Source organism: Morus notabilis, unplaced genomic scaffold (genome assembly GCF_000414095.1).
Source record: "Morus notabilis unplaced genomic scaffold, ASM41409v2 Scaffold1292, whole genome shotgun sequence".
Classification (NCBI taxonomy): Eukaryota; Viridiplantae; Streptophyta; class Magnoliopsida; order Rosales; family Moraceae; genus Morus; species Morus notabilis.
In genome coordinates this window covers 46243-62292 of record NW_010361938.1, presented here as the reverse complement: position 1 = coordinate 62292, position 16050 = coordinate 46243, and the positions used below count along the sequence as shown (strand labels likewise).

Genomic DNA, 16050 nt, shown 5'->3' with positions numbered 1-16050 from the left:
AGTCGGAGACGAGTCGTCGGGGGGGAGGGGGGGTGGCGCGCAGTTGCAGACGCCGGCTGGATGAGCGACGGTGGGCGTTCTCCGGCGTATTCTTCGGCTGGAGAAGAGAGAGAAGAAAAAAAAAGCTGAAATCCGTTTTCAGAAAATGAAAACGTATTTTTTTCGTTTTCAGTTTTTCACAAAAAGACAAAAACGTTTTTGTTTTTGTTTTCTAACACAAACTTCGCCAAACGCGTTTTTCATTTCTGTTTTTAATTTTTTGCTTTGAAAAACGTGAAAAATAAAAACAAAAACGGTAATAAACAGGCCCATTATGTTTACTTTTTTGTTTTTTATTGTCGTTTCCGAGTGGTTATTAATTTTATTCTAGTCTTTCTATTCTGTTGTCGTAATTCATTTTAGCGTCGTTCTCCAATTTCTGATTGTAAATTTAATTGTCGGTTTATTAACCCAAGTGTTTTTTTTTCACTTTATTTATTGTTTAGGGAATTTTAATTATTATTTTGCTTGCCCCTTTTTCCTTTACTATCTTAAAAAAAAAAAGATTCGAAATTCGCAAAATCAATTAAATTTCCGCACTATCCATAGGCGTCAAAAACATATGATGAATCCAAAAGTAATCACTAAACTAGCCGGTGTAACAACAAAATAGTCAAGAGCAACAAACATTTAATTTCAGACAAAATTAACATCAGAAATTTAGTACTGATAAATCTCATTAATCGTTCTTGCTAACAAGGGTGGACTTAAACCAACGAGGGATAGTATACCAATGAACAGCTCTCTTGATGACTTTAAGGGTCGATTTCACAGTGTCCATGAACGCGAGATAAAGAGGAAACTGCAAGAGCGCAAAAACAGTAACGGGAAGGAAAGCCACCGTGTAAATGATACTCGTAGTCCATCGGTTCTTCAGGTGAATGATCAAAACTATCGTCGCCGCGAAGGCCAGCATTGTCACCGCCACCGAGAAGAAGAGGAAAGTGAAGGCCATGATGAGCTTGCGGGGGAGAGCAAGGCGGAAATCCCGGAGCTCGAAAGGGGAGGTGAGAATAGAGAGGAACATGACGACGGAAGTCAAGGAGCTGGCGAGAGAGAGGACGTCCATTACGGTGAATACCAAGAAGAAAGGATCGTGCAAGAGGACGGGAACTCCTGTGTCCTGGTCGGAGCCTCCCGGGACGGTGTATGCGGCGGCGAAGGCCACGGTGGCGATGAGGACCGCTACGGCTGAGCATGATTCCGACGTCCGCTTAAGCCATTCCTGAGCTTCCTTCAGGAGCTTCTCGTGGGTGCGGCGGAAGAACTCCTCCGCCGTCTCGCTTTTGTCTTTGAACCGGCTCCGGTGCATCTCGTAGTGTGGCGGAATAATCTTCCGGACACGCTGTAAAGAACATCGGTATTTAAACCTTAACATTATTAAAAATAAATCTAGAATTATATATGGCTAGACTAAATTTGCAACCACAAAATTACATACCAATATTATAAAGATTCAGTCATTTTCAATTTATAAGTATAGCATTCTATACATATAACTAATAACACTGATCACCAGTACTTAAAAAAATAATAATAAACGTTACATTATTAACATACAAGGGCTTGTTCTATCTTCATCAAAATCATATTAAATATCGGTAATGCAAATCTAATGGTTGAGAAACTTAGTGGTTGCCTGAGTATATAGCAGTAAATTCACACCCTTCTTTTAATGTTGAGGTGGGAGTATTAAGGGATGTTTGTTTCATGTATCCGTCTTTAGTTCTGAATCATAGTTCATGGTTCTCTACAATGTTTTCTCTCACAAAAAATTTAAATTTAAAAAATCAGAATCATGAATCATGATTCTGAATCTATAAACTAAACAGACCCTTAATCTCACACCCCTTATTAAAAAAAAAAAAAAAAAAAAAGAAGCAACAATGGGTACTTAAAAAACAAAAAAGGTGTAGTTGACATGGTCACCTCAAACCAAAGCAATTCCTCTTGCAACTGGAGTGCAGGACCAGGCAGAGTGCCTCCGGTATAATAGTTCATAACTCCAACATGGTGCAGGATTGTGTAGCCATTAATGTCGATTCTCCGGACCAACCTCGACATGGGCAATTGCATCTTCTTAACGCGGCGAAAGATATCTAACTGTCGGTACTTAATCGCCACATGCAATATGTTTTGTCCCATATCACTCACATGCTCAACCGCCTGCGGATACACTCTTAGTATCTCATTGACAATCTCTACAATTCCTCTGCTTGTTGCAATCAGCAGCGACGTAGGAGGAGAATGTGACAAAGCTTTCTTCCCTTTGGTTTTGTCAATAGTACTAGTACTAGTACTACTTTCAACATTGGAAGTGTTTGTGCTCTCTGTCATCATGGGATTTGGAAGGCCTCCTCCTCCAGGTTCTGCTTTCTGTACTATTTTGCTTTCAGGGGCTTTTTGATCTTCTGATTCGTCTTGAACCAAAACCGAAAACACGGCTTCCATGGAAGAATCAAGCATATCAGCAGGATTTGGTGGTGTGTTTTGTAACAATTTATCTGTTGTTGGCCCTGTTTCGTCTGTGAGAGTAGTATTCTTTTGCAAGTTAGCCGCTTTTCTTTTTTTGTTTGCTCGACCCTTTTTCCCTTCTTCATCGTCGTTATCTGTACTTTCAGGCGGATTATCAAAGTTTCCGACCGAAATCTTGCCCCTATCTTCCTTCGACATGCTTACCTCCCAAGAAGTGTCTTGTTTTATTAGCAACTTGGCTAGTCTAAAAGCCGATTCATGCCTTTTCTTTTCGTTGTAGATTTCATTCATCACGGGCCATCCTGTAATCTCAGTCCGAAGTTATGAAAGACGCTTCAAATAATCTAAATAAAATTATGAAGTGAGAAAAGTGAGATATTTGTGACAATAATTCAGGCTTGCTATATTCCAATAATAACATAAATTCTTTGAAGTCGAAGCACATAGACTTCAAGTTCTTGTTGTTAAATAAATAGTTCAGAGTTTTTAAGTGTCTATAGAGCATATTAGGACAAACTCCATAATGGTGGATCTACAAATCAAGGGTGTACAGCCGAAGACTTTTCACGAGCATACTACTCATATGGGTGTTGTTTTATTTGATGATGGGCGATTTTAGTAGGAGTTTGTAATTTAGATGTTCTTTTGGTTAAGATACATTTTATGTTATTTTTCTGCACAATAAAGAAGATAGATTATGGTTTATCTCTGAATTTGTATGCTTTCTAATTGCAGTTTTGTATTGGATTTAAAAAGTTTCGGATTGATCTTATTAAAGAATAAAATAGGACCAGTTAGAAATAGGCATGTTTGAGATCACATTACATGTAATTTCTATACTACTCATCCATATTCGATCTATGTCATTGAATATGTTGGTATGGTGACCATGGAAGGTTTAGTTACATTTGAGTGTGATGAAAGCCGCCATGATTTCATACTGATGTAGGAGATGGCCCAAATTGTAACTAAAGTGAAGTCTAAGGATAAATAGTATACAGAAAGTGTACTTAAGTAACATATGATATAATTGTTTCAGGAATTATGTGTAGCCCAAGTAGGAGATTGTTGAGATTTTCACGTTAATTCCTAATATTTTATGTGGGCCACATATTTAAATAACAATTATATTACGGTATTAATAAATTGGCTAATTAAGTGGTCTAATGAGGGGAGCTCAATTAGACTTCTAATAGGATATATGTGATAAATGAGTGGGTACCTAATACTTATCCAATAAGGTTTAATGGGAGCATAATGGGATAAGTATATAAGGACTTATAGGTTATGGTCTTCAATACATAAAATCATTCGGCCGCTTTTGCTCTTCCCCATCTAGAGAGAGAACACTCTATTAAAGAACTCTGGTGATTTGACTGAGGAAGACAATAACCGGTTTGTCAATCGTCGTAGTAATTCCGTAAAAGTGTTGATTGTTGCTATTATGGATTCACATACACTTCCTTAATATTATCTTGGTAATTTGACATAATGGCTCTTAAAATTTATGAATATGGTGATTAAAGCCTAACAAGTAGTATCAAATCAGTCATCATGTTAAATTATTGAGAGAAATTCCTTCTCTAATTTTTTGGTAAATATTGTTTTTGGTCATATACGGACTTTCGGCTATAAAGTTTTCTTTGGTGATATATATGAATCTCGGCCATGTATTAATTTCGTCGATATACAAATATAATTTTATTGGATTTGGTAAATGTATATATATATATATATATACATATAAGTATCAGGTGGTCGTTTGTGATTTTGGATTCACTGATAATCGTTATTAGATGAAAGCATAATAATTCTTGGAATTTATGAATATGGTGATTAAAATCATATTTATAATTAAAGTCTAACACCAAATCCAAATATTCATCTTTCTTAGAGCTGCAATTAGTATACAATATACATAATGTCAAACTTTGGCCAAAAAAAAAAAGAAAAAGGCAATAAATCGAATTTTCATGACAAAGTAAGGAACTCAGAATCACGAATGGCATATGCAATCAATTATTTATATCATTTTTAAAGCAAATAAGAATCTTGCACATTTAATTTCCGAAAAAAAGTTCATATTCAAAATTTTGTACCTTTAACTATGTACCCACCTTGGTTGGTTAAAAAAAAAAAAAAAAAAAAAAAAAAAAAAAAAAAAAAAACTATGTACGTACCTTTGCCAATTAATCCTAATTCATTTATACGTACGTCTTCTTTTTTTTCCTCATGTCCACCAACTTCTTCTTGGTTCTGATCGTCAGGGTAGTTTTCACTCGGGATGCCTGTAGGTAAAATGTACGCCATAAAATACTACTAGAATAAAATATACATACATACATACATATATATATATATACACTCATCCATATATATATATATATATATGAAATGATGGTGAGACTTTTAAATTAATCACACAACTGCTTAAAGTCTAAATATGGATTCTAATTAAACACAGCAAAATGCATCTGTATATTAAGCAACGAAATAACCATACAATAGTATATAAATCTTTTTAGTAATCCATGACTTTTCCCACTCTTGAATGCTGCAGGATTGCTTGAGAGTAGCTGGAGGCCTATCATCCCACTGTCATCTTTTTCATACACTAAATGAGGGTATCTTTCAGCTATTACAAACGCAAGATCTGCAGTATTTAATTTTAGGAAAAAAAAAATCATTATCATTTTATATCCACAGAGGTCAAAAGTTAGCATCTAACACCTTTATTAACTAGTTCTGATCTTATCTTATTAAAAAAAAAAAAGGAGAATTATTTTTTTTTTCATTAATTAACTCATCTCATGTACTATGGTAGATTATATTAATGTTATTTGTAAAACGATTACTTCAGAAGGTTTTTATATACATAAGATGGTTATACATGATCAGTTTTGGCGTGTCTATTGAATAAAGTATATGACAAAAAGAAAGAGACTAATTTCCTAAAAAATCAAATTAAACAAAGAAATACTGACCAAAGAACTCAGCAAGTATCGTAATATGGAGAATAGTAGTGGAATCTTCCCTAGAGAGATGGAGTTTCTGAAACTCCGGGCCTTTCTTATCAACTTGATCAGCCAAGAGATTAAACATTTCAGCCTGGCCGTAATGTGCAGCTCTGAAGAGAGGTGTTTCCCCAAGCCTGTTATTAATGGAAAGCAGCTCCGGCGCCAAACTCAGCATCTCCTTGGCGAGCTCCGTCATGCCTGTGGCGGCGGCCTCGTGAAGAACCGTGTCTCCAGCGGAATTCCTCGTCGTCAGCAAATGTCTGTAGTCGCGTTCGTTTGTGATCTTGGCCAGGATCTGTCTTGCAATGTCTTTTCGCTCCATGTATATTGCAATGTGCAAAACGGTGTCGTGGGACACCGTCAGGGGCCGGGTTGGTTGCGCAGGGATTTTGCAGTATAGATCCTCGACTTTGTCCTTCTCACCCCTCATCACACTTTCGTAGAGCTGTTTGAAAGTGTTGAAATCATGATGATTGGAACTAGTTGAATCCATTTCGACAAAATAAGAGAGATCAGAGAGGTACACTATTTGTTCTGAAACTATAGAACTCTTTTATATAGAAATATAAACATATATATTTATATATATATATATATATCAGTGTATATATATTGGATGAAGGTAAGATCACTACGTTGTGTAATGCATGCATGATTATTATTTATATATGTGCTGTGGAATGTGGATTTAATTTGGCTTTTGAAGTTATCAAGCAAGGTATCCAAGTTGATTTTGATTGCTTATTCTTCTGACCCCTTTAGCCTCAATTCATTATGTGCATTACATAGATATGCCTTGATGGATTTCCCTTCTTTTTTTTTTTTTTTTGGGGGGGGGGGTTCCAAAGGCCCTTAGATTGGTTTATTCCTGTCGTAGTCCTGTGTAAGAATAGAATATTGATTTTTGATTTTTGATTTTTGACTTTTGCTTTTTATACTTTTTTCTTTTTTGGGAACAGTACTACGGTCGTATCCTTCATATATACTACTGATCAGAATCTATCCAATAAGACACAAGACTACACTCGCTTTTGACCTTTTTCTGCTGCAAATTGCTTGCTTTTGTTTCGCATACTAAAGAGATGTTATCTTCGCATTGAAGGGCTGCCATATTAAGACACGAAAAGAATAAAACGCACTTGTTGCATGAAAATCTTTTTAAAATATTTTCCATGTATGGATTTGCTATACTGACTTTTAAGTAAAGATATTGTTCAAGTAAAATCCGACAGAGATTGTAAAGTTATTATACTTCTTTTAAACTGCACTTAAATATGCAGATTTCACTTAATTATTGAACTCTCGAAAGAATATTGCAATATTATCCTATGTACGTACTTCCTTATCTTTTAAAAAGTAAAACAAATCTGTTTATATCAAGAGAAATACATAAATATACAATGGGTTTAGGTTTTTTTTTAAGAAAAAAATGTATTTCATTAAAATACTAAAAAACAGTCATCTTAATACAATGCTAATCCATCAGAGGAACAAACAAGGCTCGAAACTGTGAAAGCTCCTCAGCACACTAACAATAAGCAAACTGAAAATTTGACTGGAGAAAACCCCTCTCTTCAACATAAGCTGTCGAGCGCTGGAGGAACGAATCATCAGAACCTACAGAAAGGGAACATCTACACAGCATAAAAAATTCTAGTCGGATCAAAACCACCCTATCAGCATTAAGCCGAACACCTAAATCTAACAAAAAACACCAAACTAGACGAGAGTTGAAAGGAAAAATTACATTTCATTAAAATACTAATAAACAGTTGTTTTAGTACAATGTTAATCCATCAGAGAAACAAACGCACGCCTGAGGCCTGAAACTGTGAAAGCACCTCGGCACACTAACAACGAGCAAACTGAAAGCTCGACTGGAGAAAACCCCTCTCTTCAACATAAGCTGTCGAGCGCTAGAGGGGGCCGATTGTCAAAACCCACAGAAAGGGGACATTTACACGGCATAGAAAAATTCTAATCGGACGAAGACCATCGTATTGACATTAAGCCAAACACCTAAATCTAGCAAAAAATAGCAAACTAGATGAAGGTTGAATGGGGAAATCACCAACCTTATTACAAACACAAAAGTTACAAAAATACAAAAACATCTAACCACTGCCGGTAGAAACCTCCGGTGAATGGCGTCCGGCCATAGGACCAACGAAGATATCTCAACCACCAAATGGAAAACTCCCTTGAGAAAGGAGACTGTCCGTTCGGTTTTCAAGCTCCTAACTGGTTCAGATCAGCCCACATGGAACCACCACACCGTACACTGCCACCACCAACGAGAAGCCACGACGAGACCAGTCGAAGGACTAAATTTCACGGCCAGAAGTCTGGCAACGCGCCCGGAAGCAATGCCAGAGCTTCAATCAACTTCTGCTCTCCAAGGACCTTCTGACACTCTCTCTCTTAAAAAAACACACAATGTGTTTAGGTTTAAAAACAAGTATACCATCTACATTGTGGACTTGCCCAATTAATTAATTTTCCTTAAATCAAAGGACAATGATGGCGTATTAAAGTTGCTGTTAATTCTGTTTAACTCTCAAGCCATTTACAAAGAGAGAGAAAGATAGAGACCGAACTTTCTGAAGCAAAAACAATGGTTTACTACTAATTGTGTGGTAATTGACAACGCCAGATCCAACATCAGGATTATTACAAACAAAGAAAACAAAAACCATGGATGAAGACAAAGTTGGAATTCTTAAAATGAACAGGAAAATTAAGATTCTTTAGCGCATGATCTCGGGTTCAAACACTTGCCATGAGGAAAAGAGGAAATCAAACTCTGCACCAAGTCCTGTACAGTGAACCAAGCGATATTCAGATACAACGGAAGCTGCAGAACAAGGAAGATAGTAACCGGACAACAAGCGATGGTGTAGATGGGAATGGCGGCCCAGTGAAGCCTCTTCCTCATCATGAGCACGAGTGTTGCGGCGAAAGCGACCATCATAGCCGCCACCGCGAAGAACAGTGTGGTGAGGCCTAAAACCAGCTTCAACGGTAGGGACCTCCGGAAGTCCTGCTCTTGCATTTTGGAGGTCATGATGGAGAGGAAAACGACGACGGAGGTGAGGGAGAAGCAGAGGGAGAGTGTGTCGGCGGTCGTGAAGACGATGAATGGAGTCGTCCTGAGGAGGAGGGGGTGGCCGGTCTTGCTGGAGCCGCCGGGGACGGTGTAGGCGCAGGTGAAGGCGACGGTGGCGATGAGGACGGCGACGAGGGTGCAGGCCTGCGTGGTCCGCATCAGCCATTCCTGACCGCGCCTGACAAGGTCTCTGTGTTGTTTGCTGAACAAGAATTGGGCTGTGTGTTCATCTTTGTTCCGGTGGTTGATGAAATATGAAGGCACTATTTTCTGCACTCTCTGCATTTCATTCATTCATTTGAAGTATTTAGAGTTCTTCTTTAGTGCAATCATTGAGTTGATGATTAAGAGTGTGGCAGGAATGAAATCGGCGACTTTTTTGCGTTTTTTCTTATACAGAAGAGACAAAACTAAGATAAAACGATAATGGATGTTTTTGTTGAGTAACAAAAAAAATGGTTTTTTTTTTTATTATTATCGTAATCTAAATTTTAGAGTCATTTTTTATTTGTCCCATAAAATTATTTTATCTTTTAAATTTTAAATTGTTCTTACTTAATCTATTCTATTGTAATTTATATTAAAATCAAATGAAAAAAAAAAAAAGTCAAGTGTTATCATATTATTTTTATATGTTTGTTTCTAACAAAAATACCATACGATTACATTACTCTATTTTAATCCATCATTTTTAACAGAAATTATAACAAAAGAAGTTAAGTGAGAACATTCAAAATTTAAGGGGTAAAGTGAGTTTTTAAAGTTCATGAGGTAAATTGAAAATGACCGTAAAATTTAGAGGCACCCGTGATAATAATATATTTTTTTTAATAACCATTTTTCTAATTAGGTTTTCGATTTACTATACTAAGTAATTACCATGATAAAAAAAAAAAGGGTTGATCTTCTTGAGTTCAGAAAACAAGAGCAGTCTCTAAACTTAGTTAAAAGTGTCCTTTTAGTATATTTTTAGGAAAAAAAAGAAAACATTTTTACTGTGAATCTCGAAGAATTTAATATCAATATTATTTAAATATCACTATTTTAACTTCAAATAGATAAATTTTTTTGTCAACTTTTTGGATACCAGTATTTTTCTTTTAAACCTTATGTCCTCATGAAATTTTGGTTCACGATTGAAAAAATTTTGATGTACTAAAACAGAGAAATGAAGCTGAGTGAGAGTAGTACTAGAGGCAAAATGAACAGACCTTAAACCATTGAATCTCAGACTGCATACGAAGGGCTTCCCCAGGCCTATCCCTCAAAGAATACTCTCCCAAATAAGCCGCTTTGTGCAAAATACTGTCACCATCTGCGTTGATCTTCCTCCTCAGCCTCGAAATTGGAATGTGCGAAGATTGGAGGAGCTCTAATATTTCTGCTCTTCGATATCTCGCTGCGACATGGAATATGTTCTCATTTCTTTGGTTTACATGCTCGATCGCCTGCGGATACACTTTCAGTATGGCCTCCACTATCTCCATGATCCCATTTCTTGCTGCTGCAATGAGCGGAGTCTCGAACCGAAAACTAGTTTCGGAAGCTGCGTGAGACCTAGAAGAGCCGGCGTCTTCTTCATCATCTTTGTCAGCTTCTTCTGCATCATCTTTTTCATGCACAGGAAGGTGGATTTTTTCATCCGGGGCGCCTCCAAAGTTTCCACCAATCCATGATAAATCCTGTTTGGCAAGAATATTGAGAAGCTCCAGCACTTTGCTTTGCTTCTTCTTTATGTCCCACAGTTTTCCAATGGCTGGCAATACTTTTGATTGCCAATCATGACAGAGAGCAAAAAATATCAGGTGATCATCTTTCAGCAAATTGACAAAGTATTTGATATTTGATGTTCACAAACATTTTTTGTGTTCTAGCAGAAATCCACAAGAGAATTACGGAGACAAACCTAGAGCTGCGCCCCTCCAAAAATTACAGTAAGCTTTTAAGGTCCCTGAAAGTTTCGACTCAAATTGATTAGAACACAAATTGGAAATTTCTATTTATAAGTTAGATTTGGGTTCTTGAACAAAATTGGAACTTTCTATGATTATTGTCTTTAACATTAAGACAATATTTAGCCACTAGTTCAAAACAAAGTAAAGTGAAATTCTCAATCCCTCTTAGACCCTTTTGAAACAAAATATTCAGATTACATCAGTTCCTCCAAATAAGTAATCCTCAAACCATATCTTTGATCTTTCAACCAAAATTACTACGGTAAAAGAGAATTTTTCAGGACTTTTTGTACGTATGAAATGTTTGCCTCAATTACCAGTAGGTTGGTTTACTTGGCTATATCCCTGGAGAGGTTTCCTTCCATGGCCACTTTCCAAATCTTCCTCTTTACTCGAGGCGGGCTGCGGTACTATATCATCGAGTTTCTGATCATCCTTTTGAGGAAGGCCTATTAGGAGAAACAAGTATGAAGGAAGGATGTTTATCAATGAGGGTAGAAAACCACAGGGAAAAATGCTTGAATCTGGTAAAAGCTAGAAAGGTAGGTAAATTTTTTTTGATAGAAAGAAAAGGTACGTAAATTTTAGATGCATGATAATTCAAATATTTATTAGTTACTTCAAATATTCATCAGACTATATTATTTCACCAGAATTACTAGAGTAATAGAGTCTTTTTAGTTCTTTTAGCAAGCATCCATACAAGTTTTACTTTCCAGATCAACATGATAAAAGCGAAGAAATTTACTTTGCATTAACATCAATGTACAGAAAAATAAAAAATGCAACAAATAAGCAATTGTCTCAAGTTACCTGTAGGAATGTTTCCTTGGCTAGATCCCTGTCCACTCTCCAGATCTTTCTTTCCGCTTGAGGCATGCTGCGGCACTATATCATCATCTTCGTCGTAATCTTTTTCAGGAAGGCCTGTTAGGAGAAAGAATTATGAAGAAAGTATATATATCGATGAGGAGGTTTTAAATCACAAGGACAGTGCTTAAATCTGATGAAGCTTGAAAGGCAAGTAGGCTCTAGTAGTGTTTTAGACTTACAATAATAGAGTAGACTGGCCAATTTTCCCATGGAGTAACCACTCCTGAAAGCAGACGGCATGTTAGCTAGCAGCTGAAAACATGTCATGCCGTTTTCATCTATCGAATCCGGCGATATGTCGTGTCGGAGTAATTCCACTGCAGTTTCTGCTTCAAATAAAAAATAAAAAAAAAACATGTGCAAAAACACTTTGCATATATGTGACAACTCTAGTAAAAATAAATAAAAATACCAAAGTATCTTCCGAGGACGGCTATGTGAAGAATGCTGGTGCTATCATCTCGTCTGCGGTGAGTTCGCATGTCGTCGACTCTCGAAGCTAAAAATCTGACCACTTTTGTCTGGCCAAACGCAGCTGCCCGGAACAGAGGAGTCTCTCCTCTGTTGTTCTTAACTTTGAGAAGCTCTTCATCGCGGTCCAGCAATAACTTGACGATTTCGAGATGTCCGCGGGAGGCTGCCTCGTGGAGAGCCGTGTCCCCGTACTCGTTCTTTCTCCGAAGGGGCGCCAATTCTTCGATAAAAGAATGAAACAGCGGGGACTCATTGCCTTTGTCGTCGCCCAATATTTGGTTGAGCAGAGACCTTACCAATTGCGTGTTTCCGCTGTGGACTGCAATGTGAAGGGCAGTGTCTCCGGTGACCGTCAGAGAAGCAGTCACGAATTCCTTGTGCAACTCGTAGAAGTTCTTCAATGCGTTCCAGTCTTTGTTCAGGGCTGCTCCATAAGGCTCCGTCATTCTTGCAACGCTCCCCATCTCTCTCTCTCTCTCTCTCTCAAGATGTGAATATTGTGCTCAGTGCTATTTTGTGTATATGCAGTTGTATATAATTTAAAAACAATATATTAGAGGGTATCCACTTTGCTTGGCTGAGTGAAAAAGTCTCGAAAGTTGATGGATGGTACTGCTCTGTTCCATTTCTATTCTTTAAGTGCTTAAAAAGGAAAGTAAGATGGTATAACTTTTTTTTTATTATTTCTAAATTGAGTAACTAAAGTAAAGCCAGAGCCAGAGAGAAGAAGCAGAGGTGGTCCTAGAAGCAGTATATTTAAGTCTCGGATCAAGAAGATGCCATACTGATTATCCTATTAACTAACCCAAATCCAAATAGAGAAAAACCCTCCATACCAATCTGTCGTACTCTTTTCTTGCTTTGTTGTCGTACGCTTTTTATTGCTTTCTTTTTCTATTTTCTTGACGTTTGAAACGTTAGTAACGTTAGTTGTCGTTTCTTTATTGTTGTCTTGTGATACTTTATTTTCGTTTAGTTTGCGTTTTAGTTCTGTTCCCCTTTTGTTGTCGTTTTCACAATTTCCCAGTTTCTGTTGTCGTATCAGTTTTACGCGCTTAATTGCCACTATTTACTTTGTCTATTGTCGTTTACACTTTAGGTCTCGTTTTCAAGCCTTCATTTACTTCTAGTCTCGTTTCCTACTGTTTATCTCGCCTTTTGCAACTTATAACGTTTGCGAACTAATATCCGTAGGATAAATAAAGGATAAAAAACCATTAACAATAAAATTAAACTATAATCCAAGCAATATTCCTTCATTATTAACAAGGCGTCAAGGCCACAGTACTCCAATGATAATCAAGTTCTTGCATTCATTTCATATCTCTATGTATTGTTACACTTGACAAAGGGATGTAAGATGGTTCAGGGTGTCAACAGGGAGCTGCCTTCCTTTATCAGCACAAACACACTACCACCGTCCCCCCTCGAAATTCGAAGTTCTCCATCGAGGTATGTGGTTAACAACCACGATTGTGCGTTGTTGTTGGAGATCGGGATCTTGAGTGGTGGTTGGCTCGAGATGGTCTTCACAACAGATGAAGCAGTGTCTTGGACGGAGGTGATTAAGCCCTTGAATGGTGTGAGATCGATCTTTTGACCCAGAAATTCCACATTCTCTGGTACCACTATCGAGTCAGTTAGCTGGGGAGTTCCAATGATGCCGGCTTCAAACTTGATCTGAAAGGAGCAAAAAAAGAAAGGAGCTAGTTTAGAACCAACTCAAAACTCTCCAAAACTCTAACCTATAAAAGAGCTTTTCAAAAAAAAAAAAAAAAGGGCAAATCTTTAAGAGGAACCAAGTAAAAAATATGATTGCAGAATGTCATTTTAAAGGGAAAACAGAGCAGTTTGAAACAAACTAGAGAGATTTGTTCGTTGTCATGGTTGTAAAGGGAAAACATATTCTAAATTAAATTTGATATTTTGACACACTACCAGTCTCAAATAGTTACAAAGAGAACTCATCTATGCCAGAAGTGATCAATTACTTGGTCTATGGTCTTGGAGCTATAAGAACTAATTAATGAGAAAGACACAAACGGGTATAGAAAAGAAAACAAACCTGCACACGCTTGGGACTTCGGACTTCAAATTTGGCATTGGTCGTAATGGAAGTTGTAGCCAATGGACCGGCAAACTGGACAGAGTTCTGGACGGTGAAATTCTCCGAATCAATTGTTTGCGATATCTCCTCTACCTTTACTAGCGGCAGCGTACCTCTAGACAACAATGTTAACAAACCAGGAAAAGATGTGTACCTGCAACAACACACAAACAATTAGTCATTTGGGACAAATTCTAGTCTCCAGACATAAAAACCATAAGAAAGCAGGCTGTTTTACATAATAAACATAGTGAAAACCACTGTTCTGATTCAATTTTCAACATCAGATTTTAAACAAGTTAAAAGTTACCAACAAAAAGCCGGTATTTTAAATACAAATTTCATGTTTCATGTGTTCATTCCGTTAGAAACAGTTGCTTACAATTCTTCTAATAGAAAACTAGTATCAAGATTCAAAGATCGATGACGAATAATTCAAAAAAAAAAAAAAAAAAAAAAAAAAAAAATGTTTGGTAGTTTGATAAAGATACAAAAAACGGTAAAAAAAAAAAAAAAAAAAAAAAAAAAAAAAAAAAAAAACTGTTTGGTTGCAGGGGAAGCGGATGGGAAGACGGATCAATACTATTCCGATTCGTGACAGTTTCCGATACCAAACAAAACTCAAGAAGCATAGTACTAAAGTCTAAACGAAAACCCAATATCAAAGCACGTTCTTTTAACAACGAACAAAGAACAAAATTCATTTTCAGAAAAAATAATAAGGAACTAAAAGGAAAGGAACAACTCACGCAAGAATCCATTTTCCATTGAGGAGACTCAAGGCCTCAGTCGGGGCCGGGGTCGGATTCTGGGCCTCCAACTGCGTAATGAGCTCCACAATCTCGGCCCGAGTCTCGCTGGACGCTTTGAGCCCACGATCGGTCCCGTAGAATGACTCCACCAACGCCTTCTTCAGCCTAGCGATTTCCGCCGCCTCGACAGGCTTCTCCTCCTCCTTTTCCTCGGCCACCGCCACCGCGGAGTCCTCTCCGGAGGTGACCGGCTCCGGGCCCCACTCGTCGTCGTTCGCGACCCGGACTCGAGACACCGGTCTAGCCCGGGACAAGTCCCGGGTCGAAAGCTTCGGGCCATCGGTGAATCTCGACGGCACTCCGATCGAATTCGGAGGTAGCGAGGCCTTCGATTGGTGCCGCGGCGGTACCACAGAGAAGCTCTTGCATGGGAATTGGTTCAGCTGACAGGCACACGCCATTTCTAGGGTTTCAGAACTGAGACTTGAAAGGTTTTGAGAGCAGAATATTACAGGAACTCAACCAAAACTTCTTCACTACCAGAAAACCAGCATGGCGAAGACTTTATAGAGGTTGGAAGGAAGATGGTCTTGAAAAGACGGTTTTGTCCCTACAATTTGAGATTTTGTCGACGCTGGTGGGGGCAGAATGGGGTTTACAGTTTGATTATTGCACAAGGAATGATATAAAGTTGTCCTGAAATTTTGTATTTTTGACACGTGGATGAAGTTAAGGGGTGTATGAGAACAACTGGAAGTAATGAGAAGGAAGCTCGGAACGGGAAGTCAATATGATTTTGAGGCAGAAAGGATTTTGTACCTTTATGTGATGAAATGTGATTTTTATTTTTATTTTTTTGTTATTAAAAAGGGAAAAAAAAACATAAAAATTGATATTGGAAAAGGGTCATTTTACGTGTCTAAACTCTAGAGTCTTCTTTATTGGCGTGTTTTTTCGCTTATTGGTTAGGGACGAGCGTTTCCATTGGTTGCACAAAATATCTCACACTTGCTGACAAGTGACAAGTTGTAATCAAGTAAGAGTTCAATGAGCACATTTTTATGTGGTGTTTTTATGAGCTCGATTTATTATGGTCCTGTTCATTTTATTAATTTAAAAAATAAAATTTGAATTTTTTTATAGTAAAAAATTTTTAAAAACAGTCACATTTAATTTTTTTATTATAGTAAAAATTTCTCATATAAAATCATATCTCAATTCGAATCAGTTAACTAAACAGACCGTGTATGTT

At 37.4% G+C, this 16050-nt stretch overlaps 3 protein-coding genes across 3 annotated transcripts; all 3 read right to left on the bottom strand.

Annotated features, from left to right (window-relative positions):
* Positions 1 to 718: 718 nt before the first annotated feature.
* On the bottom strand, positions 719 to 6043 carry LOC21397292. The gene is made up of 5 exons (XM_024167430.1): positions 5499 to 6043; positions 5018 to 5167; positions 4695 to 4802; positions 1969 to 2816; positions 719 to 1384 (listed from the first exon to the last, which is right to left on the bottom strand). The coding sequence occupies exons 1-5, from the start codon at positions 6022 to 6024 to the stop codon at positions 719 to 721; spliced, it is 2298 nt and encodes a 765-aa protein (XP_024023198.1). The 5' UTR covers positions 6025 to 6043.
* Positions 6044 to 8255: 2212 nt separating this feature from the next.
* Positions 8256 to 12385, bottom strand: LOC21397291 (ankyrin repeat-containing protein ITN1). Its single transcript, XM_024167428.1, has 7 exons — positions 11878 to 12385; positions 11645 to 11791; positions 11406 to 11504; positions 10910 to 11041; positions 10544 to 10588; positions 9849 to 10402; positions 8256 to 8916 (listed from the first exon to the last, which is right to left on the bottom strand). The coding sequence occupies exons 1-7, from the start codon at positions 12383 to 12385 to the stop codon at positions 8269 to 8271; spliced, it is 2133 nt and encodes a 710-aa protein (XP_024023196.1). The 3' UTR covers positions 8256 to 8268.
* A 783-nt stretch (positions 12386 to 13168) lies between these two features.
* Positions 13169 to 15349, bottom strand: LOC21397290 (plastid-lipid-associated protein, chloroplastic). The gene is made up of 3 exons (XM_010100840.2): positions 14796 to 15349; positions 14005 to 14200; positions 13169 to 13619 (listed from the first exon to the last, which is right to left on the bottom strand). The coding sequence occupies exons 1-3, from the start codon at positions 15257 to 15259 to the stop codon at positions 13305 to 13307; spliced, it is 975 nt and encodes a 324-aa protein (XP_010099142.1). The 5' UTR covers positions 15260 to 15349; the 3' UTR covers positions 13169 to 13304.
* Positions 15350 to 16050: the final 701 nt, after the last annotated feature.